At 45.0% G+C, this 27,469-nt stretch overlaps 1 protein-coding gene across 1 annotated transcript in view; it reads left to right on the top strand.

Annotated features, from left to right (window-relative positions):
* DPYSL5 (dihydropyrimidinase like 5) overlaps positions 1 to 27,469 on the top strand; it is a 97,835-nt gene that overhangs the window by 39,874 nt on the left and 30,492 nt on the right. Inside the window, exon 2 of the mRNA XM_041755333.1 lies at positions 2,696 to 2,960. Coding sequence (XP_041611267.1) covers positions 2,700 to 2,960 — 261 coding nt within the window. The 5' untranslated portion in view covers positions 2,696 to 2,699. The remainder of the gene's footprint in view (positions 1 to 2,695; positions 2,961 to 27,469) is intronic.

The raw sequence follows: 27,469 nt of genomic DNA, 5'->3' as shown, positions 1-27,469 counted from the left end.
TTAATGATGGCCATCATTTTTCCACTCTGCAAGAACTTATATCACAAGTAATCCCTTGTCCTCGTATATCTTTAATCTCTCCTTTGACTCTCCTAGCTTTTTGAAAAATCTTATATCTGTCCTAAATTGATATCTTCCTTCAGGCATGCTGTCCTCAGCCCATTTTATGGCTTCCTTTACTCACAAAGATCTTAACAAGTTTCCACAAACTTGCCTTCAACCACCATTTATCAAAGACTTGCTCCCCTCCAAAGCAGTGGTCAAGATCTCTCTGTAGTCCTTATCCCCCTCTATGGCATGGGCATATTTAATGCTAAGGGAAGGGAGCTCCAAGAGGAAAAGAATGGTTAGTGGTCAAATGTGGCCACTCAGTGTATAATCCATTTTGAGTTGATTTTTTGTATAAGATCTGAGATTTAAATCAAGTTTATTTTTTGCCTATGGATATCCAACATCATTTGCTAAAAACACTATCTTCATTGAATTCTTTTATTGCACCTTTACCAAAAATCAGTTGACCATACTTACGTGGGCTATTTCTGTTCCACTGATTTTGTGTTATCCCTCTATCCATACCACCCAGTTTTGATTACTGTAGCTATTTAATAATATTTAATAAGTCTTGAAATCAGGTAGACTAATTCCTCCTTCTTTATCTTCTTTGTCAAAATTATTTTAGCTTTGTCGTTTCACATAAACTTTGACAATAAGCTAGCCTCTATCTACAAAAGATTTTTGCTGAGATAGAAACTGCGTTAAACGTATATATCAATTTTTCAGTTGACATCTTTACTATGCTAGGTGTTTCAATCCATGAATATGGTATGTTTCTCCACTCACTTAGATCTTTGACTTCTTTCATCAGCATTTTGTGGGTTTTAGCATATAAATCATGTATATGTTTTCTTAGATTTATGCCTAAGCATTTCGATTTTTTTTGCATGTACATGTGTTCAGTGCTAGTATATAGAGAACTAACTTTCTGTATGTTGGTCTTGTATCTTGCATTCTTGCTGAATTCACTTATTTGTTTAGGAGATTTTTTTTTTTTTTTGAAGATTTGTTTGGAATTTTAAAAAGATTCTTTGGGATTTTCTCCACAGACCATCATGTCATCTACAAATAGAGGTGGTTTTATTTTTTTCCTTTTTGATCTATATGCCTTTTATTTCATTAAGACTTTATTATTTATTTATTCATGAGAGATACACAGAGAGAGAGAGAGAGAGGCAGAGACACAGGCAGAGGGAGTAGCAGGCTCTATGCAGGGAGCCCGACATGGGACTCGATCCCGGGTCTCCAGGGTCACGCCCCGGGCCGAAGGCAGTGTTAAACCACTGAGCCACGTGGGCTGCCCTTCATTTCATTTTTTAATAGCTGGCTAGAACTCCCTTTGTTGAACAGCAATGAAAATAGTGGAAAACATCCTTGCCTTATTCCCAGTTGTAGGGGGGAAAGCATTCAGTCTTTTAAGCTTAAGTCTGATGTTAGCTATACGTTTTTCATAGATGTTCTTTATTAAGTTGAGAAAGTTAACTTTTATTCCTACTTTTCCAAGAGCTTTTGTCATGAATAGATGTTGAATTTTGTCAAATGCTTTTTATGCATCAAATGATATGATTATGTGATGTTTCTTCTTTAGCCTTTTAACATGGTGGATTACATTGATGAAATTTTCAATTATTGAACCAACATTGCATCCCTGAAATAAATCCCCTTTGCATGCTGTAGAATTCTTTTTATGTATTGCTGAATTCTACTTGCTAATATTTTGTTAAGAATTTCTGTATCTATACTCATGAGGGATATTATTCTATAGTTTTCTTTTTTTGTTACTGTCTTTGGCTTTGGTATCAGAGTAATAAAATGAGTTTCATAAAATGAGTTGGGAACGTTTCCTTCTCTCCTTTCTGCAAGAGATTGGCATTAATTCTTTAAGCATATGGTAAAATTCTCTAGCTTTTAAAAATAGTGGTTCTGGGGGACCCAATCTGGAGCAAATAAAGCTGAATCTCTGGGGATGGAGCTTGAGTGAAGGTGCTTATCCAAAGCTCTGCAGATGAGCTTATTTACTGTACAGCCAGCTGTGGAGCTTTGGTGTGGTATTGGCCTTGAGGCAAGCATGGGAGGGCTAGCTGAAGCAGAATCTATCTGAAGAATGACATAAATTAAGCAACAGGGTGGCTTAGGGAATTTGGCTCTCTGAGACATGCCCTAGGAGCCTGTGATATCTTTGGGAGCATATGGTTTAATGGGGACATTGGTCATATAAGGCATCTGGGTTTAACTTGGCTGTTTAGAAGCCGTGAATTCCTTACTTGCAATTTCAGTTTCTTGGTAAAATGCCACTCCTCAGAATGTTTTGGGATTAAAACCACACAGTAGATATTAAAATGCTTTCAAGCCTACCCAACATTTCAGAAAGGTAGACATTGATGTTTCTTTGAGCCCCAGAATCATCCTTACTGCCACTGTGTTATGATTCCCAGTAAGTCCCACTATGAGGTCAGTGGAAGGTTTGTGACTCCAGCTGGTTGTAGGACCAGTGTTCTCAGGCTGTGGAGAAACTTCCTTTTCTTCCCTGCTCACTTACTCTGCCCATGGAGTTTGCGCTCTGATAGGAACAAGTGGGACCTTGGTTACAGTGAAAAGGGACTTTGACCTTAACTGGTGCCCTTCTTCTCACCTTCCATAGGAACATGCTTGCCAATTCAGGCAGCGTGAGGATTCTCATCAAGGGAGGCAAGGTGGTGAACGATGATTGCACCCACGAGGCTGATGTCTACATTGAGAATGGCATCATCCAGCAGGTGGGCCGTGAGCTGATGATCCCCGGAGGGGCCAAGGTGATTGATGCCACTGGGAAGCTGGTGATCCCTGGAGGCATTGACACCAGCACCCACTTCCATCAGACTTTCATGAATGCTACGTGTGTGGATGACTTCTACCATGGGACCAAGGTAAGGCTCCTGTTTGCTGAAAGTGCCTTCCCTTTGGCTTCTTCTGTTTGTGGGGCTGCTCCAGAGTAGGCCCATGTGAACAGGATGCCCTCGCTGTTTGCTGAAAGAAGGGTACTCTCATGGGGCCATGGTGGCAACTGACATAGGAAATTCCAGGCTGGATGTCATAGATCCCCATGACTACTGAAAAGGAGGTACATAGTAGGCCAGTCTTATAGATCATATCACTTACCTATGTACTGAGGCCGGACACTGATTTTATGTTTACATTTCTGTGTCATATAATGCAGACCTACCTAGAAGAAGAGAATTAGCTGGTGTTTGTTATTGTGCATGTACGTGATGGGGAGTGAGGTATTGATCCGATGGACTCCTTTGTGTATGATAAACTAAACCCATTCCCTAAAGATTGTGACAAATAGATATGCCTCTTCTAGATTATTTTAGTGGCAGTAATTATGAAACAGACATAGCTAGCTATCTTGTATTATCTCTTCTAGCTTCTTCATTATTTTTAAAAACAGGTGAATAAACCCTCTCCTTCCAGAGGGAGTTGCAATGGACAATATTTATAATTGTTGAGCTGGGCCTGAGCTGCTGGACCTTCCTGAATGCAAAATACAAAAATTCAGGCCTGTGAAATGAATGAATTAGGAGGATATTACAATTTGCAAAAAGAATTGCATGTGGGTTCTTTTAGCCTTTTTTTGTGCTCCAGAACCTCTGTCATCACTGTCATCCCTCCGCGTTATAATTATCTGTCACATGTCAGCCTCTCCATGAACACCAGACCCTGGGCTCCTTAAGGTTTGACAGCCTGGCACTGACCAGAGGAACCAGAGTAGCAACCCAGTAAATGTTTGTTGAATGAAGAAGTGAATGGTGTTTATCTATGTGGGTCTCTGGACCCAGCTATGCTTCAGTCACCTATGAGGATTTTTTTTTAAGATTTTATTTATTTATTTGAGGGGATCTCTGGGTGGCTCAGCGGTTTGGCGCCTGCCTTAGGCCCAGGGTGTGATCCTGGAGTCCCTGGATCGGGTCCTGTGTCAGGCTCCCTGTGTGGAGCCTGCTTCTCCTCTGTCTTTGTCTCTGCCTCTCTCTCTCTATCTGTGTCTCTCATGAATAAACAAAATCCTTGAAAAAAAAAAAAGATTTTATTTATTTATTTGAGAGAGAGAGAACAAGCTGGGGGAGATGCAAGAGGGAAAGGGACAAGCAGACTCCCTGCCAAGCAGGAAGCCCAATGTGGAGCTCGATCCCAGGATCCCAAGATCATGACCCGAGCCAAAGTCAGACATTCAACTGACTGAGCCACCAGGCACCCTAGAAGGTTTTCTTAAATGCAGAATTGAGTCAGAATTTCAGGATTTCAAGTCCCTGACCCTGGAGGCAGCCCCTTACACTGTGTGACTTCCAAAGGACTTGGAAGGGGTCCCCACTAGCTACTGGCCCAAGGGCTACAATCAGTCCTCTCTCCTATTTTGGCCCACAGCCTCAGATCCCCAATGGCCCTGCACCCTAAAATCCTACCTTTGTTCTACAAAAGGTTCTCAGGGAGCCTTTTCCCATGCTCCAGTGTCTCCCCCTAGTATCCACTTTCCTAGAGGTTCAGATGCCCCCACTAGGCAGTGGCTGACATGGCTCTCCAAACCCACCCCTGAGGAGCCTGGCTGGGGCAGACAGAGGCTGACCTTGGGGCCACAATTCGAGGCAGTTCTGCCCACCTCAGGCAGTTGGCCCTGTAGGTCTCCCTGAAGATATGCTCCCTTTCCAGTCCAGGAGCAACAGAGGGGACCCCCACAAAGCTGGGCTGTGAGGAGTCACAGTAGCCATGGTCTAGCCGGTTCTGAGGCAAGAATGCTCCCAAGACTAATACTTTAGCATCTGGGACCGAATCTTCCTACTCTGGCGAGCTCAGAGAAGCGAGGCCATAGGCAGTGCCTCCCTACTTTCTCTTCTGAAAATTCCTCCAGGACTTGTGGGTAATGCTTCACTGATGAAATAGGGAGCCCCACTCCATAACCTTGCTGGGTCCTCTTGCTGTGTACACTAGTGGCAGGACCTTTCTGGAGCGAGTGAGGTGAGCATATCTCATTCCCAATCCCCATGTACTGGAGCCAGGCCAGGCCAGGCCTGTTTGGTTTGTGGTCATTGTTGTTGCTATTTTTGTTGAAGCATAGCATAAATACTAAGAAGTGCACAAATTGTAAGTATATAGAACTGTCACAACTGAGCACACCCTTGTAATCAGTACCCAAATCAAGAAACCAGACATTGCCAGCATCAAAGTCCCTCCTGAAACCCCTCCCAGTCATTATTCATTACCGAGGGTAACTACTACCCTGACTTCTAATATCATAGTTTAAAAAAAAAAAAAAGCTTAATTGAAATTCACACACCGTACAATTGACCCATTTAAAGTGTAGAAGTTAATGGTTTTTAGTTTTTGGTGTACTCCTCATAGATTGGTGCTATTTTATATAAATGAAATTAAGTAGTTTGTACCTTCACATTATCTTCTTTATATCAACATTATTTTTGTGAAATTCGTTCATGTTGTACTTTATTCACTTTTACTGCTTTGTAGTTTGACGTACCACACGGTACTTATCAATGGGTATTTAGGTGGTTGCCAGTTATACTGTTGCTATAGATGTTCTTATACATCTTTGAGCAAATGTATGCACACAGTTCTGCTGGGCACATTCCTGGGAGTGGAATTGCTGGGTTGTAGGGTGCACATGTGCTCAGATTTAGGAGATGCCAAAAATTGTTTTCCACACTGGTTGTAACAATGTCTACTCCCAGCAGCAATGTAAAAGAGCCCATAGTATTTACCATCAACATAACTGTGATTACCCCCTCAGATCCCTGCTGGGGTCTATTCTGTGGTATGCTCAGGCCTTGCACCCAAAATTGTAGCTTTCTGGCTCCTACCCCCATCAAGGAGATCTTTAGTCCAAGGTCGGATGCCACACTGTCACCACGCTGTCTACCAGCCTCTCAGAGGGCAGGCTGGCCTTCTTTGTCTTATTTTTCACATTGTCATCTGCCAGGACCTCATTATCCAGGAGTGACAGCTTTTCCCCTGAGAGTCTTTAGCTCTTTATAGCCAATGAAAAACTCAGCACACACATCTTTGTGCAAGGTGGTGGGTAACTCTTGATCTTTTCTGGGCTTCTCATCCACAGGAGCAGCTGCCTCTAGAAAACACATAAAAGCTCTTATGTGATTTAAGGCCCCCCAATCCATGTCAGGCCCTAGTTGTGGAGTGTTTAAAGACCCACAGATCCTAAAGCCACCCTGGCTACCCATGTCACCTAAACCAACCTTTTGTTCTCTCTCCATCCCCTAAGCAATATTGAATATTGACATCCTTCTGCACCAGCCCTCATGTTGAGCATCTGTCTCCTAACACAGCCCCTGACTCAATTTCCCCTGGATAGACCTGCCCCACGTTCTGTCTCAGCCTCCCGAGAACTGATTTCCTGCCCTGGTACTCCCACCCCTGCTCTCCCGCCTTCCCCTTCCCCTTGGTGCTCCTACAGCTGGATACTTGGGCTTCCTCTTTCCTCAGGGGGTTGACGATCCCCAGAGAGAGAAAATGCTCTCCTGTTGCAGCATTGCTCTGGGGGACATGTCGATTTAATAATTCACATGGTCTGTGGCACTCGTTCAGAGGCGGTGCACCCTGGTACACCGACACTGACCTACTTTGTACATTCTAAGGAAGGTAGCAGTTGATTCGCTCTAAGCATCTGGGTTTATAATAGAATAATAATCCTAAGGAAAGGCTCACCCGAGTGATTAGCCTAGAGAGAAAGAGAGATCAAGTTGCATCTTTTTGTTCTTGCCCGAAGGATCTGCGGGGCCTTGAACTCTGCACCCCCTAAGCTATGTCGTGCCTGTCAGTTTGGCGGTGGCAGCCAGGGCTGGGAAAACAAAACAGTTGAAAGCCTGGCTTTTCCGAGAGCATCTGGGTCTCCATTGTACTGGGTCTAAAGGGATTTCTCTAGTACTTTAACAAATGCTTTGCCTGCTTTCAGAGGCCGTGGCAGGCTCTGCCTGGCTCCCCTGGCTCTGCCTCTAGTGCTTATGATCCTCCTCCCCGCCTCCTCCCACCCTCCCAACCTGCAGGCCCTGCCCTCCCCAGGCCCAGAACCTGGGTTTCCTGGAAGCAAAGTGCCAAGACCACATGCTAGTTAATCATGCAGACCCCATTGAAGAGGGAGGTTATCTCCCGTGGGGAGGCAGGGGGCAGAGGGAGGAGAGAGAACAAGTGATACCAACTGTGTTTCTCAAGGTCCAGGATTTCAGATGGGTCATGAGGTCTTTTATTATTATTCTGCTTAACTTACTGATAAATTATATTTATTCTCTTGTGTAAAGCTAATGTTACATAATAAAGAACGTTAATGCAGGCTCTTGAGCTCCACCCCACCAATGGCTCTCCACTGCGGGTGAGAATAACAGAATCAGGCTTTTTAACCTAAAGGCACAGCCCCTTCACTAAGATGTTGATAGAGGGGGCAGGCATGGGCAATGGGGAAAAACCTCCCAGGTGCCTTTTCTGCTTCCCGCTCCTCCAAAAACATATTAAGAACGACTGGCTAGGCAAGTGGTTTTCAACCCTTGGAAACAAGTTACATCAGAACGACTTGGGGAATTTTTTTTATGACAGCAGTATGCAGGCCCCAGGCCAGATCACTGAAATCTGTGTCTCTAGGTCTGCCTCTTCCCCATCAGTATTTCTTTTTTTTAAGATTTATTTACTTATTTTAGAGAGAGAGGGAGCAAGCGGGGGCAGAGGCAGAGGGAGGAGAGAGAGAGAATCCCAACCAGACTTCCGGCTGAGCACGGAGCCAGACACAGGGCTTGATCCCAAGATCCTGAGATCATGACCTGAGCTGAAACCAAGAACTGGATGCTCAACCGACTGAGCCACCCAGGTGCCCCTCCATCAGTTATTTTATCTAAAGCATCCCTGATGATTCTAACATCGGCAGGTGGATTAATAAGGAACTTTCTCCATTCTTGAATAGCACATTGTCCTGGCTGTTAGTCCTACTGGTCTGACCCTCACCTTGTATGTCAGGCTGACACTGGAATCCCCTTTGAAAGCTTGGGACTGCTTTGCCTTGCCCTTGCCAGTCTTATTTATTTGCTTCTCTCCTATTCACATTCCAGGGTCAGATCAATGGGCTCCCAAATCCCAGCCTGGGTCCAAGTGCCTTTGAACTTCCTAGACTTCCCTGGCCCCGTGTTCTCCCCTCCTTTCTATATCCCATTGACATCACCAGAGAGTGAGAAGCTGGCCATGGTAGAGATGTCATCAAATGGAAGTCCGGCTGGGTCTGTCCCTCTTCTTTGAGGGCTCAGAGATTCTCTCTCATCTGTGCCAGGGCCATCTGGTCACAGAGACAATCTCCCATTAACTCAAAATCAGCATCAGCAGGACATCTATTCTTCCCTTCAAGGGAAGCCAAATCCAAGAAGAGTGCTTGGCCAGCATGAGATCAGCCAAGGGGCTGTTCAATGGCATGGCTTTGGATAGCCTGCCTCATCCTGCCTCCAGTGGAGGGTCCTGACCCTCCCTCCCCTTCTCTCACTGCAGAGGACTGGGCCCTATCTGGCAGAGTCCTGAGATATGACAGGCTAGGATGTCATCTGGCTAGGATGCGTCCAACATCCTTACCAAGGAGCCCATTTATCCATCCAGCAGACTGTTTTTCTACTTTGCCTTCTACTTTGCTGTTTTGGAATTAAACCTTTAAATGCTGCTCACTTCCTTTTTTTCTTTTCTTTTTTTTTTTTTAACTCTGGTACTCTGTCCATTTCTGTTTAATTCTGGCCAAAATGTCTTTCCAGTCTTTTAGCTCTGCAGTAGCACTTCTTGCTTATCAGGACCCAGACTCCTATGGTCTTGCTTTTTTTTCTTTCTTTTTTTTTAAGGAGGCTCCCTGAAGATCAGGTCATCAGGTCCTGAGATCATAGCCTGAGCCAAGACCAAGAGTCCAATGCTTAACTGACTGAGCCACCCAGATGCCCCTATGGTCTTGCTTATTTAATTGATGTTCCCAAGTTCACTTGGGTCCTCATTCCTGTCAAAAGTGGTAAGGGACCTTAGAAATCTAGTTCCATCCTCCCATTGATGGAAAAATCAATGAGTTGCCCCAAGTGCCAGAGGTAACTAGACCACAATACAGGTTTCTCAGTCTGAGGGTCTTTTTCCCATGTCACTCGGGGGCTCTTCTGAAACCCCAGAGCAAGGTATTCACCCCCTTTCACCTTGCTTTTGGCGAGCTGCACACAGGGGGTTTCCTTGACACGATGGCTCTAATTTTGCCTGGACCAGATGAAGTCATCCCAGAACTGACGTGCATTGGGCAGACAGCAGAGTGAGCTCTTGCCTGCCTGCAATGGTGGCTTTTGAAATCACCACTTGTCCCTGGAGGAATAACATCCTTCTTAGATGCTGACAGTTTTTTGCCATTTACAAATGGGTGTTGTGAGGATTAAATGAGGACGCATGAGAAATACTTCCCACTGTGCCCAGCACAGAGTGTACATATGATAAATGTCAGTTCCCAGGTGGTGACTACCTGCATCCACCCTAGGCCTGGCGTAGACTCTGTCTCCAGTCTCTCAGATCCAGCTTTGCAAAGAAATTGCCTTACTAAAATTAAAAAAAAAAAAAAATATATATATATATATATATATATATATATATATATATATATATATAAAAGGGGATCCCTGGGTGGCGCAGCAGTTTGGCGCCTGCCTTTGGCCCAGGGCGCGATCCTGGAGACCCGGGATCGAGTCCCACATCGGGCTCCCGGTGCATGGAGCGTGCTTCTCCCTCTGCCTGTGTCTCTGCCTCTCTCTCTCTCTCTCTGTGACTATCATAAGTAAATAAAAATTTAAAAAATATATATATAAAAAAAAAAGAAATTGCCCTACTGGGCAGCCCCGGTGGCGCAGCGGTTTCAAAGGCATGATCCTGGAGACCCGGGATTGAGTCCCACGTCGGGCTCTTTGCGTGGAGCCTGCTTTTCCCTCTGCCTGTGTCTCTGCCTGTGTGTGTGTGTGTGTGTGTGTCTCGTGGATAAATAAAATCTTTAAAAAAAAAAAAAAAGAAATTGTCCTACTGTCCATCTAGAGCCCGTGCTGCCTGTGTCCTTGGCTTTGCCAGCAGGCCACACTGACGAGTCTTCTCTCAGAATCCACCCTCCTCCCAGCTGGTTTTCCTGGGCCAGCTGCCACCACACCATGCCTGATCTTCCCGCAGTCCTGTGGCCCTCTGGTGCGGCTGTGCTGGTTGGGATCAGCACAGCTGGGCTCGTCTTCCTTTTCTGAATCCCCACAGTCTCAATGAAGATCTCCATGAGTGCCTCATGAAGTGGCTTCCCCCTCTAAGCCACCTGGAGGTCATCCCTTCTCCTGCCTCTCCCAGCGGGACCTGGCACCCATGCAGGGTTGCATTAGTTTTCTATTGCTTCATAACAAATTAAAACAATGCGCACTTACTAGCTCATAGTTCTGTAGGTCGGAAGTCCAAGCACAGTGTAACTGGGTTCTCTGCTCATGGTCTCAAAAGGATACAATCAAGTTGTCGGCTGGCCTGCTGCTTTCTTCCGGGCATTCAGAGTCCTCTGCCCAGCTCATGTGCTTGTAGCAGAATTCAGTTGCTTGCAGCTTGGGGGCTGAGGTCCCCAATTCCCTACTGGCTATCAGCTGAGGGCCCATCTCAGCAACTCGAGCCTGGCACCGTTCCTTGCCCTGTGCACCCCTCTGTCTTCAAAGCCAGCAACAGAGACTCTATCACTTTGAATCCCTTTTCTATCAAATCCCTCTGACTTAGAATCTCTTTTGCCAGAAAGAACCCTGCCCCTTTAAGAACTCACCTGATGAGCCTCAGGGTCCGTGTCCCCCCCCCCCCCATCTCCCTTTCTTAAAGTCAGCTGTACCATGGGACGCCTGGGTGGCTCAGCTGTTGAGCATCTGTCTTTGGCCCAGGACGTGATCCCGGTATTCCGGGATCGAGTCCCGCATTGGGCTCCCTGTGAGGAGCTTGCTTCTCTCTCTGTCTCTCATGAATAAATAAATAAAATCTTAAAAAGAAAAAGTCAGCTGTACCATATAACACATGGGTAATGGTGTCTCATTCACCCGGCCCCTTCCATACTCATGGGAGGGGCCTGTACAGGGCGTGTTTCACTGGGAGTCATTTGCCTACCATGGTGGTGGTGGGGGAATCATATGCAAAACCATGGCCATCCTATAGGCATTTTGCCCTGGCCCATCTCCACTCCACTGATTTTGCTTCAACTACTTAAATCTTTTTTTTTTTTAATTTTTTTTATTATTATTTATTTTTGATAGTCATACAGAGAGAGAGAGAGAGAGGCAGAGACACAGGCAGAGGGAGAAGCAGGCTCCATGCACCGGGAGCCTGACGTGGGATTCGATCCCGGGTCTCCAGGATTGCGCCCTGGGCCAAAGGCAGGCGCCAAACCGCTGCGCCACCCAGGGATCCCATCTTTTTTTTTTTTTAAGATTTTTTTTTTTTTAATGTATTCATGAGAGACACAGAGAGGCAGAGATATAGGCAGAGGGAGAAGCAGGCTCCCTCTGGGGAGCCCGATGCAGAACTTGATCCCAGGACCCCAGCATCATGACTTGAGCTGAAGGCAGACGCTCAACCACTGAGCCACCCAGGTGTCCCACTACTTAAATCTTTTTAAGGTTCCACATTTACATTTTTTTAAAGATTTTATTTATTTATTCATGATAGATATATATGTAGATAGAGGCAGAGACACAAGCAGAGGGAGAAGCAGGTTCCATACAGGGAGCCCGACATGGGACTTGATCCCAGGTCTCCAGGATCACACCCTGGGCCAAAGGCAGGCGCTAAACCGCTGCACCACCCAGGGATCCCCCCACATTTACATTTTTTAAATCAGAAAATCACCTGGCCCCCCTTCACTTCACAGTCCTCTGTGCCTCATGTCATGTTTCTGCTGAAGAACCTGCCACGGCTCCCTGTTGTCTAAGATGTCAAGTTTAGATTTCTGGGCCTTCACCCTGGGCAGCTCTCCATCTGATCTTGCCTCTCCCTCCAGTCTTCATTAGCAGCACATTCCCATGTGTCGGCCAGGGGTTTTTTCTCTTCCTGTGAACATCCCATGCTCCCCACTGCCGTCCCTTCCCACTGTCCAGGGAACCCTTCGAGGCCTACCAAGCCCATGTCACATTTTTCCTCCACCTAATTCAGATCCAGGATCCCACTTTCTCCTCCCTGGCTGACATAATTTGTCTTCTTGGGGTTTTCAAATTGTTTCCTGCATAGTTTTGTCCTCCAGTTAAATCGAAGAGTATTTGAGGGGCAGAGACCACAATTTATATTTAACCCATGACCCACCATAGAGCTATATAGCTTGAAACATAGAATAGATGTTCAAGAAACATCTTTTGTATGGATGTCAGCACAGTGTGGTACTAATGAGCACAAATTGGAGTAGACCATTGGAATCTGATTTTCAGCTCCATATTTACTGGCTGTATGATTTGGACAAATTAATCTCTCTCTGTTTCTCAATTTCCTTCTCTGGGAAATGGAGAATATAATATTATTTTATGTGTGTTAGTCGAGTTACTCTTTGTAAAGAACTTAAAATAATACTTGGTGCTTACCAAGCACTATATGGGGGTCCATTAAATCAATCACTCAATCACCCAATCGTTCTAATCGAGGGCCAACCCCTGGAAAATCTGTACAGCTTTCTCATGAGCTACATATTAAACTGTTAGGCATCCAATAGGAACTAAAAAGTTGGATTCTGTTTCTACTGTTAGTTTAACTATGTGTGTTTTAGATTTCAAATGGAGTCTAATAGTAACAGTGATGAATTCTAGATGATTTTCTCTCTTCTTTCTCTTAAAAGCAGAAATAACCTGTCATAAGCTCTGCAGGCATCAGGAGCTATAAAAGATGCCCTGCTTCAAATCAGTTACCTTGCTTAACAAAACCTTGCCAGCAAATTTCATTCTATATCTACATTAATTGGCCAGGCAAAATGTAGGCCAGGTTGACCCTACTTAGAACAAATGTAAGAGGAGGTCTATTGTTTCTTATAAATTTTACATCTAGTATTGGAAAAAAATCTCCTGTGGTGACCAAGCAGTTCCTCAATTTCTAGAATAGGGTTTGCAAGGAATTTATCTATACAGAGATTATTGCATTTCAAAACCTTTGGTTCCAGAATAGAAATAAATGCCCCCTCTGTGATCCCAAACACGCTGGAAACCTTTCATACCTCATACAAGAAGTTCTGCTTTTATATTCTCATCCTTTGGGATTTAAAAAAAGAAAATAGAGAAGAAAAATACATCATGTGCTGTCTGTATATTTCAGTGATACATATAGTATGTGAAGGATGTATTTTTCTTCCTTTTCTTTCTTCTTTTTCTTGTCTTAAAGCTTGCATATTTTTTAATAGTTTGAAATATTTGAACATAGCTTTATGGAAAGCCTCAAAAATCTTAATTGAAGTATCTCTTTTCCCAAACCTTGCTGTAGTTGCCTCTGATGTGAGGTGGTCATCGGCTTGCATTGCATGTAAGGTGCAGGTCTTAGAATGATGCACTGACTGGCAGGTAGAAATGTGTGTAGATCTTTTCCCCTGATGATTTCAGCCTCATCATTCCCTCAAGTGATCAGTGCAGCCAAGCACATTTATTTCTCCTTCTGATCCTTATTTATTTCTTGTTAATTAAAAATTAGGAGCTATAATGATCCTTAATTAGTGACTATATGAAGATAAAACTATGGACCAACTATAGTAAGAAGAACTTTCTCACTGATCACTTTTTCTCTCATACTCCCCTTCATACACTTTCACATTCTCACACTCACACATGCTCAGTCACACACACATTTTTTTTTTTTTTAAGATTTTATTTACTTATTCATGAAAGACACACACATAGAGGAACAGACACAGGCAGAGGGAGAAGCAGGCTCCATGTAGGGAGCCCGACGTGGGACTTGATCCGGGGTCTCCAGGATAAGGCCCTGGGCCGAAGGCGGCGCTAAACCACTGAGCCACCCGGGCTGCCCCTCACCCACAATTTTAGAGCTGGAAATACCGTTAAAGATTAATGAATCCAACCCCTAATGCATAAATAATAACTTTCATGTTTAGATTTAAACTCTCCACAGTATTTTCAATTAATATTTAGAAATAAAATTAGGGGCGCCTCGGTGGCTCAGTAGGTTAAGCATCTGCCTTTGGCTCAGGTCATGATCCCGGGGTCTCGGGATTGAGCCCTGCATTGGCTTCCCTGCTCAGTGGGGTGCCTGCTTCTCTCTCTCCCTCTGCCTCTCCCCTCCGTGTGTTCGTGCATGCACGCTCTTTTTCTGTCTCAAATAAATAAATCTTTTTAAAAATAGACAATATATATTGTGAACTCTATTTTGGAGAGGAATCTGAATAGAATGAAGAAGATCATGATTAGATAACCTAGGAAAACACCTTTTTTTGTTTTAATCCATGTGGGTTTGTTTTTTTTTTTCAACAAATTGACATAAAATAAGTCACATTTTTAAAAGTGTATAGTTTGAGGGACGCCTGGCTGGCTCAGTCAGTGATCTCAGGGTTGTAAGTTCTAGGCCCATGTTGGGTATAGAGATTACTTAAATAAAATCTTGGGGCACCTGGATGGCTCAGTGGTTGAGCGTCTGCCTTTGGCTCAGGTTGTGATCCCAGGGTCCTGTGATAAAATAAAATCTTTAAAAAATAAAATAGGGATCCCTGGATGGCTCAGTGGTTTGGCGTCTGCCTTCAGCTCAGAGCGTGATCCTGGAGTCCTGGGATCAAGTCCCGCATCGGGCTCCCTGCATAAATCCTGCTTCTCCCTCTGCCTGTGTCTCTGCTTCTGTGTGTATGTGTGTCTCTCATGAATAAATAAATAAAAGCTTTACAAATTTTTCTTAAATAAAATTTTAAAATGTATAGTTTGTATACACTGTAAAGCCATCACCATTAATATCATAAACATATTCATCACCCCAAAGGTTTATTTGTGTCCCTGTAATCCTTTCTCTGCCCTTAATGACCACTGATCTATTTTCTATCACATAGATTAATTTGCATTTTCTCACATTTTTATATAAATGGGATAATCCAGTATGTATTCCTTTTTTGGCCTGGTTTCTTCCACTCAGCATTATTAAGTTTTTGGTTCTTGTAGATAAAACTACTATGAACATTTGGGTACAAGTGTTTGCGCAGACGTGTGCTTATTTCCCTTACTTAATCACCTAGGAATAGAGTGTCTAGGTCATACAGTAGATGTATATTTAACTTCTTAAGAAATTGTCAAACTGGTTTCCAAAGTGGTTGCAATGTTTTGTATCCTTTCGGTTTCCACATCTTTGCCATTACTTGTTATGATCAGTCTTTTTATTTTTTATTATTTTTTAAGATTTAAAATCTTATTAAAGATTATTATTTAAAATAATGCTGGGAGCCTGATTCAGGACTCGATCCCAAGACTCCAGCATCACAACCTGAGCTGAAGGCAGACTCTCAACCACTGAGCCACCCAGGTGCCCCCAGTCTTCTTAATTTTAGCCATTCTAACAGGTGTGTAGTGGTACCTTGTGTTTTTTTTTCCCACTAGATCACTAGTTTATTATAAAAGGATATAACTCAGGAACAACCAGATGGAAGAGATGCAGAGGGTGAGGTGGGGCACGAGACCTGGAGCCTCCATGCCCTCTCCAGATGCACCACTGTCCCCACATGTCCATGTGTTCACCAACATGGAAGTTCTCCATTGTGAGGTGTTTCTTTAAAGATATTTATTTATTTATTTATTTATTTAATAGAGAGTGAGAGCAAGAGAGATTGCAGAGGCAGAGGAAAAGCATACTCCCAGCTGAGCAGGGAGCTTGAGACTTGGTACTCCATCCCAGATCCCTGGGATCATGACCTGAGCCAAAGACTTAACCAACTAAGCCACCCAGGCGCCCCTCTATGATCCATTTTAAGTTAGTTTTTGTATATGGTGTATGGTAGAGGTTGAGGTTCAGTTTTTTGTGTTGACTGTCCAGTTGTTCCAACACCATTTGTTGACAAGATTATCCCTTGTCATAAAGCAGTTGACTATGTATGGGTCTATTTCTGGACTTACTTTTCTAGTCTTTTGATCTATTTGTCTGTCTTTACACCAATACAACCCTGTCTTGATTTTTATATCTTTACGATAAGACTTGAATGCAGATAGTATAAGTCCTCCAACTTTGTTCTGCTTTTTTTTTTTTTTTTTTAAAGATTCTATTTATTTATTTCCTTGGGGTAAAGGCACAAGCGGTGGGAAGGGGCAGAGGGGAAGGAGAAAGAGCATCTTAAGCCGACTCCATGCTAAGGACAGAGCCCAAAGTGTGGCTAGATCTCGCAACCCTGAGGTTATGACCCGAGCCAAAATCAAAAGTCAGACGTTCAACCAAGTGAGTCACCCAGGTGCCCCTGTTCTTCTTTTTTTTTTTTTTTTTAATTTTTATTTATTTATGATAGTCACACAGAGAGAGAGAGAGAGAGGCAGAGATACAGACAGAGGGAGAAGCAGGCTCCATGCACCGGGAGCCAGACGTGGGATTCGATCCCCGGTCTCCAGGATCGCGCCCTGGGCCAAAGGCAGGCGCTAAACCGCTGCGCCACCCAGAGATCCCCTGTTCTTCTTTTTCAAAGTTGTCTTGGCTGTTTCTTCTTTGGGAGCAAACTTTTTTAGTGCAGGCTATAAACCAAAAACTTAAGAGAACAGTAAACTGAGTGCATTAACCAAATACTTGATAAACATCCTCTGCCCTTAGCATGGTCCCTTTCTGTTAGCTAAAAGCTAAGACTTTTCTTTACGTTTTTCTCAAGTTATTTGGAGGGGGGAAAAGCTATGAGTGTGTGTGTGTGTGTGTGTGTGTGTGTGTGTGTGGATAGTGTGTGTTAAAAGAAATGTTACTGGGTATTGGGGGTCCAGGTGAGGGCCTTGAGGATGTTGTCCTCATGACACTGGGCTACATACCGATGGAGATCTAGTATCTTCAAGAGACTCAGATCTTACCCTACAGTAAACTGTAATGACATCATGGGGAAGAGCCCGTTTTGCTCCCTCTCTGCCTTAGTCAGTCAGTGGCAAATACGGGGAGGCTGGGGAGGACTGAGGGAACTAGAGGAAGATAAAAGTTTTGTGGACTGGGGCATCTGTGTGACTCAATGTTTGAGCGTTTGCCTTTGGCTCAGGTCATGATCCTGGGGTCCCAAGATTGAGTCCTGCATCAGGTTTCCTGCAGGGAGCCTGCTTCTCCCTCTGCCTATGTCTCTGCCTCTCTCTCTCATGAGCAAATTAAAAAATCTATAAAAAACAAAAGTTTTGTGGACTGAAATTCTAACCACTGAGCCATTGCCACCCTTTCCTTGTCCCTCTGCCCTGTTTCCATTCTTTTTGGTATCCCTTGTTACTGCCAGGCTTGGGCTGTAGCTTCTCTTTTCTGGGTTGATGGCCTGAGTCACTTGCTTGGTTTAAGATACTCTAGAACTCACATTTGGGAAAGCATACTAGCTCCAAATCTCTACGCCCTAGGCTTAATGGCCCATCAAAGAGTATATTTTCCCTGCTGTGTGGAAAAATACAAGGTTCAGAATGAAGCATGGTGGGCCTCTGATGGACTGTGGGATCCCAGGCCCCGGGGTGGCTCCTGGCGGTGCATGGCTCTCCACTGATGAGCTTCTGTCCCCTGCCCTCCTACAAGAGGGACGTGTTGAGCTGTCCAGGCCCATTTGTCAGAGTACCTGTTATATCCAATATTCACTTATTTTGATCTTGAAAGCCCCCTCTCCCCCACCTCAGACAGGTCTTGTTATTATTCAGTATCCTTTCTTCCCAGGTGAGGAAGCTGAGTCTCAGAAAGTGAAATATTTGCCATGCTTATCAGTGCAGGGACAGGTGTGCCTGCCTCCCAGTCTTGACTCCAGCCCCATTCCTGAGCACCATGTATCCAGGGAGGCCCCAGGGCAGCCTCCCTCAGCAGTTTGATGGTATTGTTATCCTTCGCTTTGGGACCAGAATGAGGACTCGCCCACGTCAGGGTAGACGTGGGGCAGGAGAGCAAGTTGGGTTACCTGTGGTTGATTTGTGGATGGTGGATAAATCCCTCCTCTCTGGCATCCGTGGGCAGCCTGGACTTTTAATAAATATGGTCGCGCCCTGCTTGCCTGTAAACTTTCCTGCTTTGGGATTAGAAGGGGCTTTGCTAAGCAGGAGAATGACAAAGGGCCTCTCTGTGCAGCTCTATTTTAGAATGGTTTCCCCAGGCCCCTTGGCTTCTTAGAAGCTGGCAGCCACGTTCTCTCCACCACATAACTCCCTTTGAGGATCATCTCCAGTCTCCATGGTAACTGCATGTCGGGAGACAGCCTGCTCTGTACTGTGGCTTTGTATTAGACACAATGAATTTAAATTGGATGCTCAGCAGTGAAGATAATCATTCTGGATTAGAGAGAAGCCCGGAGCTCCTCATTTCATAATTTTGGATGTTGGCACAATTCTCAGAGTTAGCCCTGTAATTCAAGCTCAAGCCACACCTACCCCTCTGTTCCTAAACTGCAGTTAGGTCCAATTTCACTTGGGCTTTTCTCCATCTTTTCACAGAGGAATCTTGGGGCCAGGGAGCCCCCTCAGTCAGGCTAGGGCTATCCTGAGCTCTAGAAGGGACAGCATAATATATAGGAAACGTGGGGGCTCTAGAATCAGATGGACCCTCATTCAGTCTGGCTGTGCGATTTCCTCTGAGTCTGCTTTCTTATCTATAAAAGGAGTTGAATAACCTCTACCCTATAGAATCATATTTTTTAAAGTCTTTATTGTGCTAAAATATAACATAAAATTTCCCGTTTTAACCATTTTTAAGTGTGTAAGTCGGTGACATTAAGTACATACACAATGTTATCACTGTAATGATCCATCTCCAGGGGCACCTGTGGGGCTCAGTCGATTAAACATCTGCCTTCTGCTCAGATCATGATCCGAGAGTTCTGGGATCGAGCCTTGAGTCAGGCTCTGCACTCAGCCGGGACTCTGCTTTCTCACTTTCCCTCTGCCCCTCCCCATGCTCATTCTCTCTCTCAAATAAATAAAATCTTTCAAAAAAATCTTTTTAAAAGATTTTATTTATTTATTTTGAGAGACAGAGAGAGAGAGGCAGAGACACAGGCAGAGGGAGGAGCAGGCTCCACGCAGGGAGCCCGACGTGGGACTCGATCCCGGGTCTCCAGGATCACGCCCTGGGCCGAAGGCAGGCACCAAACCATTGAGCCACCCAGGCTGCCCTTTAAAAAGATTAAAAAAAAAATCCATCCCCAGAATTTTTTCATCTTCACTAGCTGAAACTCTGTACTCATTAATATGACCTCATTCCCCTCTACCCCCCAACCCCTGGCAACCACCATTCCACTTTCTGGCACTGTGACCTTGACTACCCTAGGTACTTCATCTATGTGGATTCATACAGTATTAGTTCATTTGTGACTGGCTTATTTCATTTAGCATAACATTCTCCAGTTTCAATTGCATTGTAACATGGGTCCGAATTTCCTATTTTTTAAGACTAGGTAACATTCATATATATCACAATTTATTTCTCTATCTACGCATCCCTCGACCCTTGGGTTGCTTCTACCTTTTGGCTTTTAGGAATAATGCTGCTGTGGGCACATGTATCTGTCTGAGTCCTTGCTTTCAATTGCAGGCTCATCTTAAGGATCAAATAAGATAATAATGTTAAGAGCACAGCACATAGTAGGTGATCAGTAAATATTATTCTCTCTCCTGAAAGTGAGCTCAGCCCAGGAGGTAACTGCCACAGGAGCCTGCTGGCTTCGGCAAGAGTGATGGCACTTTGTACTGAGCAAGCTGCTTCTGTATCCCTGCAACACGCCCATCTGCCATGTCTGGGAATTAACACAATTCATTTCATGGTTTAAAGGAAATGTCTTAACCATGAAAATGTGCATCATCTCATGCGTGCTTTTACATTCTCCCTCCAGTTGGTATCCACGTATTCCTAGTTCCGGAAGCCAGAAAATGTTAGGGCTGATGTATATACTTCCTTATCAGTTGTCTATTTTAAGTATTCCCTCTAGGAAACCCTGAGGCATGGTGAGATCACCCCAGGCTATAAGGTTTTGGGCTTAGTTACTGTTTTATAGGTATCAGATGTGTTCTTAGCATTTACAGAAGAGTATGGGATTTGGAGTAAAAATACCTAGTTCCCAGTCTTGGCCCAGCTTTAAGAAACTAAGGTATAAAAACCTCTGTGGCAAGAGGTGGTTGTGAAGACTTTTTTTTTTTTAAGATTTTATTTATTTATTCATGAGAGACACACACACCGAGGCAGAGACATAGGCAGAGGGAGAAGCAGGCTCCCTGTGGGGATTCCAATGCAGGACTCAATCCCAGGATCCTGGAATCACAACCTGAGCCAAAGGCAGATGCTCAACCACTGAGTCACCCAGGTGCCCCTGTTGTGAAGACTTGTTGAGGGAAGTACTTTGCTGTGCAGCTGACCCTCTCCTGGAGCACACCCTGCATTGAGGGAGGAAGGGACCAAGTCCTTGGGCTGAGGTGCAGCTCTCTGGGAGATTCTCTCTGGGTCTAGTTTCATCCAAAGACCCTCTAATAGGGGTGACTCTCTGCTGCCTTGGGTACCTCCAGGGGTGAGAATCCCAGAGCTCAGGAACCGTCCTTCCCTGCACATGAGGCCGGCCGGGTGGTTCTGGTGCTGGGTGCTGCTGCCAGCACTGCTGCATGAGCAGCACCCCCTCCCCACCGAGAGAATCAGCAGCCCCTTTATACTTAGGAATTTGAGACAGAAGGAGAAGGAGGAGAAAAGCTGTTGCCAGCCTCCTGACCTGTGCATGACCCGCCTGCTCCTTGCAAGGGGGGTGGTGGTGAGGCCTGCTCTTTATTGCTGAGGCTGAAGGGAGGCGGGGAGATTGAGGACTTCACACGGAACCTCAGACCCTCTGGGCCTTCGCCGAGCGCTCGCGCTGGTGGTGGTGCTATGCGCGCCCCGAGTCCACCTGTTGAGCCAGCGCCAGACAGGCTTACATCAGGGCTTCCTGAGCAGATGTTTGTTCACTGTCCCTGAGACCCCCCAAACTGCCCTGGTTTGTTCACTTCTGGGGAGGGGACATTCAGGCCTCCCAGGGTTGGGATAGGGGGGGCGGGCATTTAGCCTTTAGGGCAGCTCCCATCTTCTAGAAGCCGGTGAGCCAGGGAGTTTCTTGCCCTGGTAGGAGGGCTTGCTTCTCCCATAACCTCCGGCCAGCCTGGTCTTCCTCCCACCTCTTGGCTACCCTTCCCAGTGTTCTTCCTCGTCTTATCTTCGTCTCAGTCCTCTGTGTGCAGCTCAGAGCCCTATCCCAGTTCACCTCCTCCTACTCACCTTGCCTCCCCAGGTGACCTGTTACCCATGATTCCGCTGTTAGAGCTACAGCTCAGACACCTCAGTGTGCCTCCCCCAAACTCAGCACGTCCACCACAACCCTTCTTCCCGCTCGGCGATCCCTCCCCCCAGGAACGGCACCCCCATCCTCTCAGGCCAGAGCTGGCTCACCCAAGGCCACAGGCGATACAGGAAGAACAACTCGGATCTGGGTCTGCCAGGCTGCAGAGTCCCGGCTTCTCCCACCAGAGATATTGTCCCCCCACACTGCTAACAAACAGAAAAATGCAAATGTCACTCTAAGCCCCAGCCAAACTCTGGGCCAGCCCTGAGATGCCTCCCCCTTTATTGGCATGCTGGATCTCTGCCTGGACCCTTCGTCAGCCGTCCCTGCCCTCTGGACTCCCCACTCCCTCAGCTCTCCCGGGCTGCTTCCTCTGCATGCCCTCTGCCAGCTTCCTGAGCCCAGCCCTCTCTAGCTGATTCTGCATGCCACTCCTGTAGGAGTGTGGGCTTAGTGCCACACTTCTAATTTTTCCAAACCTTGCCCCTGGGAATTTGACTCCATTTCCTGTTTTGCTAAGAGGTCTGGAACCAAGGGTCCGGGCACCCTCTGATCATCTCCTCCCTTCTCGATTCCTCGCCCCTCTTGAATGGATGGGAAGAGGGGTCCCTCCCAGCCTGATAGATATGAAGATCAACCCTCAGTTGCCTCATGGAAGCAACGGGAACAGTAATGTACCTATTTCACAGGGTCGTTGTAGCAGTTCAAGGGGCACAGAGCACAGGCTCAGTGGGTGTTGGTTATCATTAATCATGCTCGTCTCCACTTGGATGGCCCCCGATCGGCTCTATCTTAGCACGAACAAAAACTCCTTTCCCTCTCCTCATACTGTTTTCTCAGCCATGCAAGCATGAAACCTCCCTCATTATTTACACCACCTTCCCTTCCAGCATCAAACCTGGCTGCTGCTGCTTCTTCTGAGAAACAGCTTTCACACTTGTCCCTCCCATCTCTGTCCCCAAATGCAGGGCCATCACAGTGCAGCTGGCACTCCAGAGCCAGGGTATCGGAAGTCAGCCTTCACATTCTTCCTCTGCTCCGGAGCCTGCTGTGACTACTGACTAGTCCAGGGAGGGGGATGAGGCCCCACGTCCCCTCTGGAACTGTGCCCCTCCCTCAGGACCACCACCTCCGTAGCACACAAGTTGCAAACCTTTGCCAACCAGATGCAATCCGTGTTCAGCAAGGTCCTCAGAGTTTGGTCCTAATTAGACCTGCCTTAGCCTAAACTAAACAGATCTGCTATGCTCCTGACTTTGCCCACACTGTCTTCCCCACCTGCCAGCTCTTAAGCTGCCTATTCAGTATGTCCTTCTCTTCCTTTGGCCTTTTGCACTTGATGCTGCCACCAAGAGGAATGTTACCTTTTTTTTTTTTTTTTTTTTTAAGATTTTATCTATTTACTTGAGAGGGCATGAGCTCACGAGCAGGGGGAGGGGTAGAGGGAGAGAGAGAAGCAGGCTCCCCGCTGAGCAGGGAGCCCACCCAGGACCCCTGAGATCACAGCCTGACCCGAAGGCAGATACTTAACCGATCGAGCCACCCAGGCACCCCAAGAGGAACGTCACTTTTGATGCCTTGTACTCTCATAGTACGTTGAAGTCATTTCTATTACAAATGAACCTTTTTCTTGTCCTGTTTGCCAATCACTCTCAGTACCTAAGATGTTTGTATTTCTTGCTTCTTCTGGAGCATCTGGTATATGTAGTAAAGGGCACATGGTGTGTACATTAATGCTACCTACAGACCATACATATTGCCAATAAACACTACTATTTATTGGGCTCCTACTATGTGCAGACACTGTGCTAAGTGCTTTACATGCATTATCTCATGTAGTTAGAGTAACGCCATGGGTATATATTATTATCCTCATCTTACAAATGAGGAAATGGAGCTCAAAGATTACACAACTTGCCCATGTTCTTACAAGTAAGTGATGGAGTTAGAATTTAAACCTGGATCTGCCTGATTCTTGTCACTATACTATTTTGCCTCTAAATATAACATTAATATGCTTGCAAATGGCGGGCAGGGTAAGTTGAGGAAAATGTCCTTTTCCCAAAATATATTGTGGATTGAAGGTTGTCTGTTTTCCTCTGCAGAAAATTCAAAAAATCGGGGTGCCTGGGTGGCTCAGTAGGTTGAGCGTCTGCCTTCGGCTCAGGTCATGGTTCGGAGATCCTGGGATTGAGTTCTGAGTTGGGCTGCCTGCTCGGCAGGGAGTCCGCTGCTCCTTCTCCCTCTTCTTGCCCCTCCCCCTGCTTGTGCTCTCTCTCTCCCTCTCTTTCTCTCTCTCTGTCAAATAGATGGATAAAATCTTTAAAAAGAAAAAGAGAGGGCAGCCTGGGTGGCTCAGCGGTTTAGCGCCGCCTTCAGCCCAGGGCCTGATCCTGGAGTCCCAGGATCGAGTCCCACGTCGGGCCCCCTGCATGGAGCCTGCTTCTCCTACTGCCTGTGTCTCTGCCTCTCTCTCTCTCTGTGCCTCTCATGAATAAATAAATAAAATAGTCCTTAAAAAGTAAGAGAGAGAGAAAGAAAGAAAATTCAAAGAATGCAGTGTGAGTTTTAGCTATGTTGGTAATGCTAAGAGTAAGAGCATGGCGAGGTCAGACGTGCGACCAGGCCTCCAGATGATGTGGGAGAGGCCATGGACCCAGAAGGTAAGAGTGGAGAGTAAAAGGAAGTTTGGGAGTGCAATTAATTGCAAATATACAATTTAGAGAAAGCCAATCAGCTGCAGGATGAGCTCAATAGGCTGTAAATTTTGGGTCAGGAAAAGACTTGAGAGCTGTCTGTATAGCCACAGGGAACAGAAAGGGTGGCCCCAGGGAGCTGATCACACAGCAGTGGGATACCCTGCAGAAATATTAGGGGTGGTTTTTAAATTTTTGGTTTGTTTTGTTTTTGTTTTGTTTTTGTTTTCCTCAGAGAAAGGAGGCAATTGATAGACAGGAATGGGAGTGACTCCAAAGGAGGCTGGAGCAGTAGTCTGCACTCAACTTGCCTGGAAGGGAATTGTCAGAGAGTCAGTGTCCTGAGCCCCCAGTGTGAGCTTTCTGAATTGGTGGTGAAGTTCAGTGTAAGCCTGTTAAGAGCCAGATGACCCTCAATTAGGCAAATGTAGCCAGTCAATAAAAATATGGGACTCCTTGTTAAAAAATTATGAAGAATTTTAACATGATGACAGCAAATCATTAAATCCCAAACAGGAGAGCCTCTCTACATGCAGGGAACTGGGGGACCCCACAGACCAGGTGCCCAAAAAGCTGCCCATGGCTGGTGAACTTGTGTTTCAGGATGAGAAAGATACTGACCAAGTGCCAGGCATGGCTCTAAGCACCATACATGTGTCATCCCATTTGATGAAATGCTCAGGTCCTTGTTTTGGTAAGTTTCTCAAGTCCCAAGACACCATGGTGCTTCAGAGCTGGCTCTCCAGAGGGCCTTTAAGAAGCCAACAGATCCTTGATGGTGAAGGAAGTTACTTGGAGCAAGAGAGAAACCACCGAGCTAGTGATTTTTTTTTCTCTTGTACTTTGGGAGATTGTGAATAAAAGATAGAAGATAATTTTAATGTGCAAAGCAAAAGAACTAGTTCAGCAATTCCAAGAGAAGCAGATCTAGCTGAACCAGTGTTGCCTTTTCCAGCTGCATTAGAAAATGTGGAAATGTTTGCATCGCGCTCACTAGTCTACAAAACACATCCAAATACTTGTTATTTGATTCTCAGTGCTAGAGCATTCCATTTTTTTTTTTTTTTTTTTTTTTTTTTTTAGCATTCCATTTTTAAAGATTGAGTTGCCCCTGGTTGATAGGCCTATGTAGTAGCAGATCCTGCTTTTTTATTCCCATCACCTCCCCCAACACAAACCCCCTTGTCTATGCCCTGTAGGAAAATATGCTCCAGGAAGCCCCTCCCTCTTCCCCAGTGAGAAACCCCACAGATTCGCTCTGGCTCAAGTGCCTTCTAAATAGCAGAGCACAAAGTTTGTGCCTTGACCTGTTCCACCTTGGAACAAGCTGCTGCTTTGGGGGAAGGGTTGCAGGGCAGAGACAAGGGATGGAGAGTGTGGAATTGGAATATTTTTAAAAACCATTGCTACTGGGAACCCAGCAAAATGTGATTCAAGCTGCAGCAAGGCAGAAGATGGTAAGTGACTCTCCAGAGAGCCTTGTCTTGACAGAGGCAGGAAGGCCAATACACTGTTCTCTCCAACACTGTGATGTCAGCAAATAAATCATATTTTTCTGAAATTTCTTCCCAACTTTCTGAGCATGGCCCTGGTCCCTATGGAGACCCTGTGTGCCCCGCAGTGGTCTGAACTTCTAAAGCATGAAGGTGACATTTCTATCAGGTGTAGGTTGAGTTTCAGTACAAGTTCTGCCCAAGTTTATGCCTGGAAAGTGGATTACCAATAAGTATATTGGGTTGTATTAGGAAGCAAATGGAGGTGACATTACTGGGCATCAAATAAATCCAGATTCACCCAGCAGAAGATCACAAATGTCAAAAACAAATCATGGTAACCCTTTGAAATACTCAAGTTATGTTTCATCTCCTGCCAAATGTGTATAATAATGCTGTGTCTGTTGATTAAACAGATGATCCCAATGTCCATTTATTCACTATTAAGTTATCCACTATTAACTCTGTAGTTAACTCCTGGGCTCATGTAGTAAGAGTTGGAGGTGTGCATGCACCACTAAGCTACACATCCACTTCCTGGCAACTTCTACCTCCATATGGGGACTGTACACGTATGAGCAGGAATACTCAAGCACCATATGTGGTGGTAAATGTCCATGAACTCAGAGTTAAACACCTACGTGGAAGAGCATTCATTTAATTAATTAATTAATTAATTAACTAAAATGAATGAAATAGATCTTAAAGATATTGAGTTTTTTAAAAAAGCAAGTTGCAAAAAAGTATGGACAGTAGGATACCGTTTGTGTAGATTTTTTAAATTAACAAGACAAACCATAGTAAAAGCATAAATATATAGATTTATATATTTTTAGGGCAATTTATATGTCAACCTCTGGGGAGGGGGATAGAGAACAGGACGGAGGGCTTTGGTTGGATTGCTTGTATTTCTTTTTTTTTTTTTTTTTAAGTTTTTTATTTATTTGAGAGAGAGTGCACATAAGTAGGCAGAGCAGCAGGCAGAGGGAGAGGGAGAAGCAGGCTCTCCACTGAGCAGAGAGCCAGATGTGGGGCTCCATCCCAGGATGCCAAAAGCAGACACTCAACCAACTGAGCCACCCAGGTGCCCCCCCTTTATTTTAATGTTTTTTTAAAAAACAGCGAAAAATGTTAAATCTGTTATGTTTGACTAGTGAGTTCATGCTATGTGTTGTAGTATTTTCTATAATTTTACTATATGGTTGAAATATTTCATAATTTTCATATTTCTAATTTTCAGAAGAAAGTATTTTGAACACATAAGCATGGTTAACTAAATTTTTTTAAGGATTTATTATTTGTTTTGAGAGAGAGAACATGTGGGGGGCTGCAAGGAGGGGCAGAAGGACAGAGAGAGAGAGAGAGAGAGAGAGAGAGAGAGACACTCTCAAGCAGACTCCCCGCTGAGTGGGGAGCCCAATGGGGCTTGACCCCAGGACCCTGAGATCATGATCCAAGCTGAAACCAAGAGTCAGACACATAACCAACTAAGCCACCCAGGCGCCCCATGTGGTTAACTAAATTTTAAATAATTTTTAGCTTCTTCTCAATTTCTGTTTAAAATAGATATTATAAATAATGTCTATTAAATAGATTTCGGAAAGCTAGAGAAACTAAATAACTCAGATTCTCATCACTCAAAACAGTCCTTGTTAATGTTTTGGTATATTTCCTCCCATGTTTTTCCTTGTGTGGGTGCCTGTGTGTTTAAACATACTTCTCAGCATCTTGGGCACACATATTGA

Source organism: Vulpes lagopus, chromosome 5 (assembly GCF_018345385.1).
Source record: "Vulpes lagopus strain Blue_001 chromosome 5, ASM1834538v1, whole genome shotgun sequence".
Classification (NCBI taxonomy): domain Eukaryota; kingdom Metazoa; phylum Chordata; class Mammalia; order Carnivora; family Canidae; genus Vulpes; species Vulpes lagopus.
This window is presented reverse-complemented; position numbering and strand designations above follow the sequence as displayed.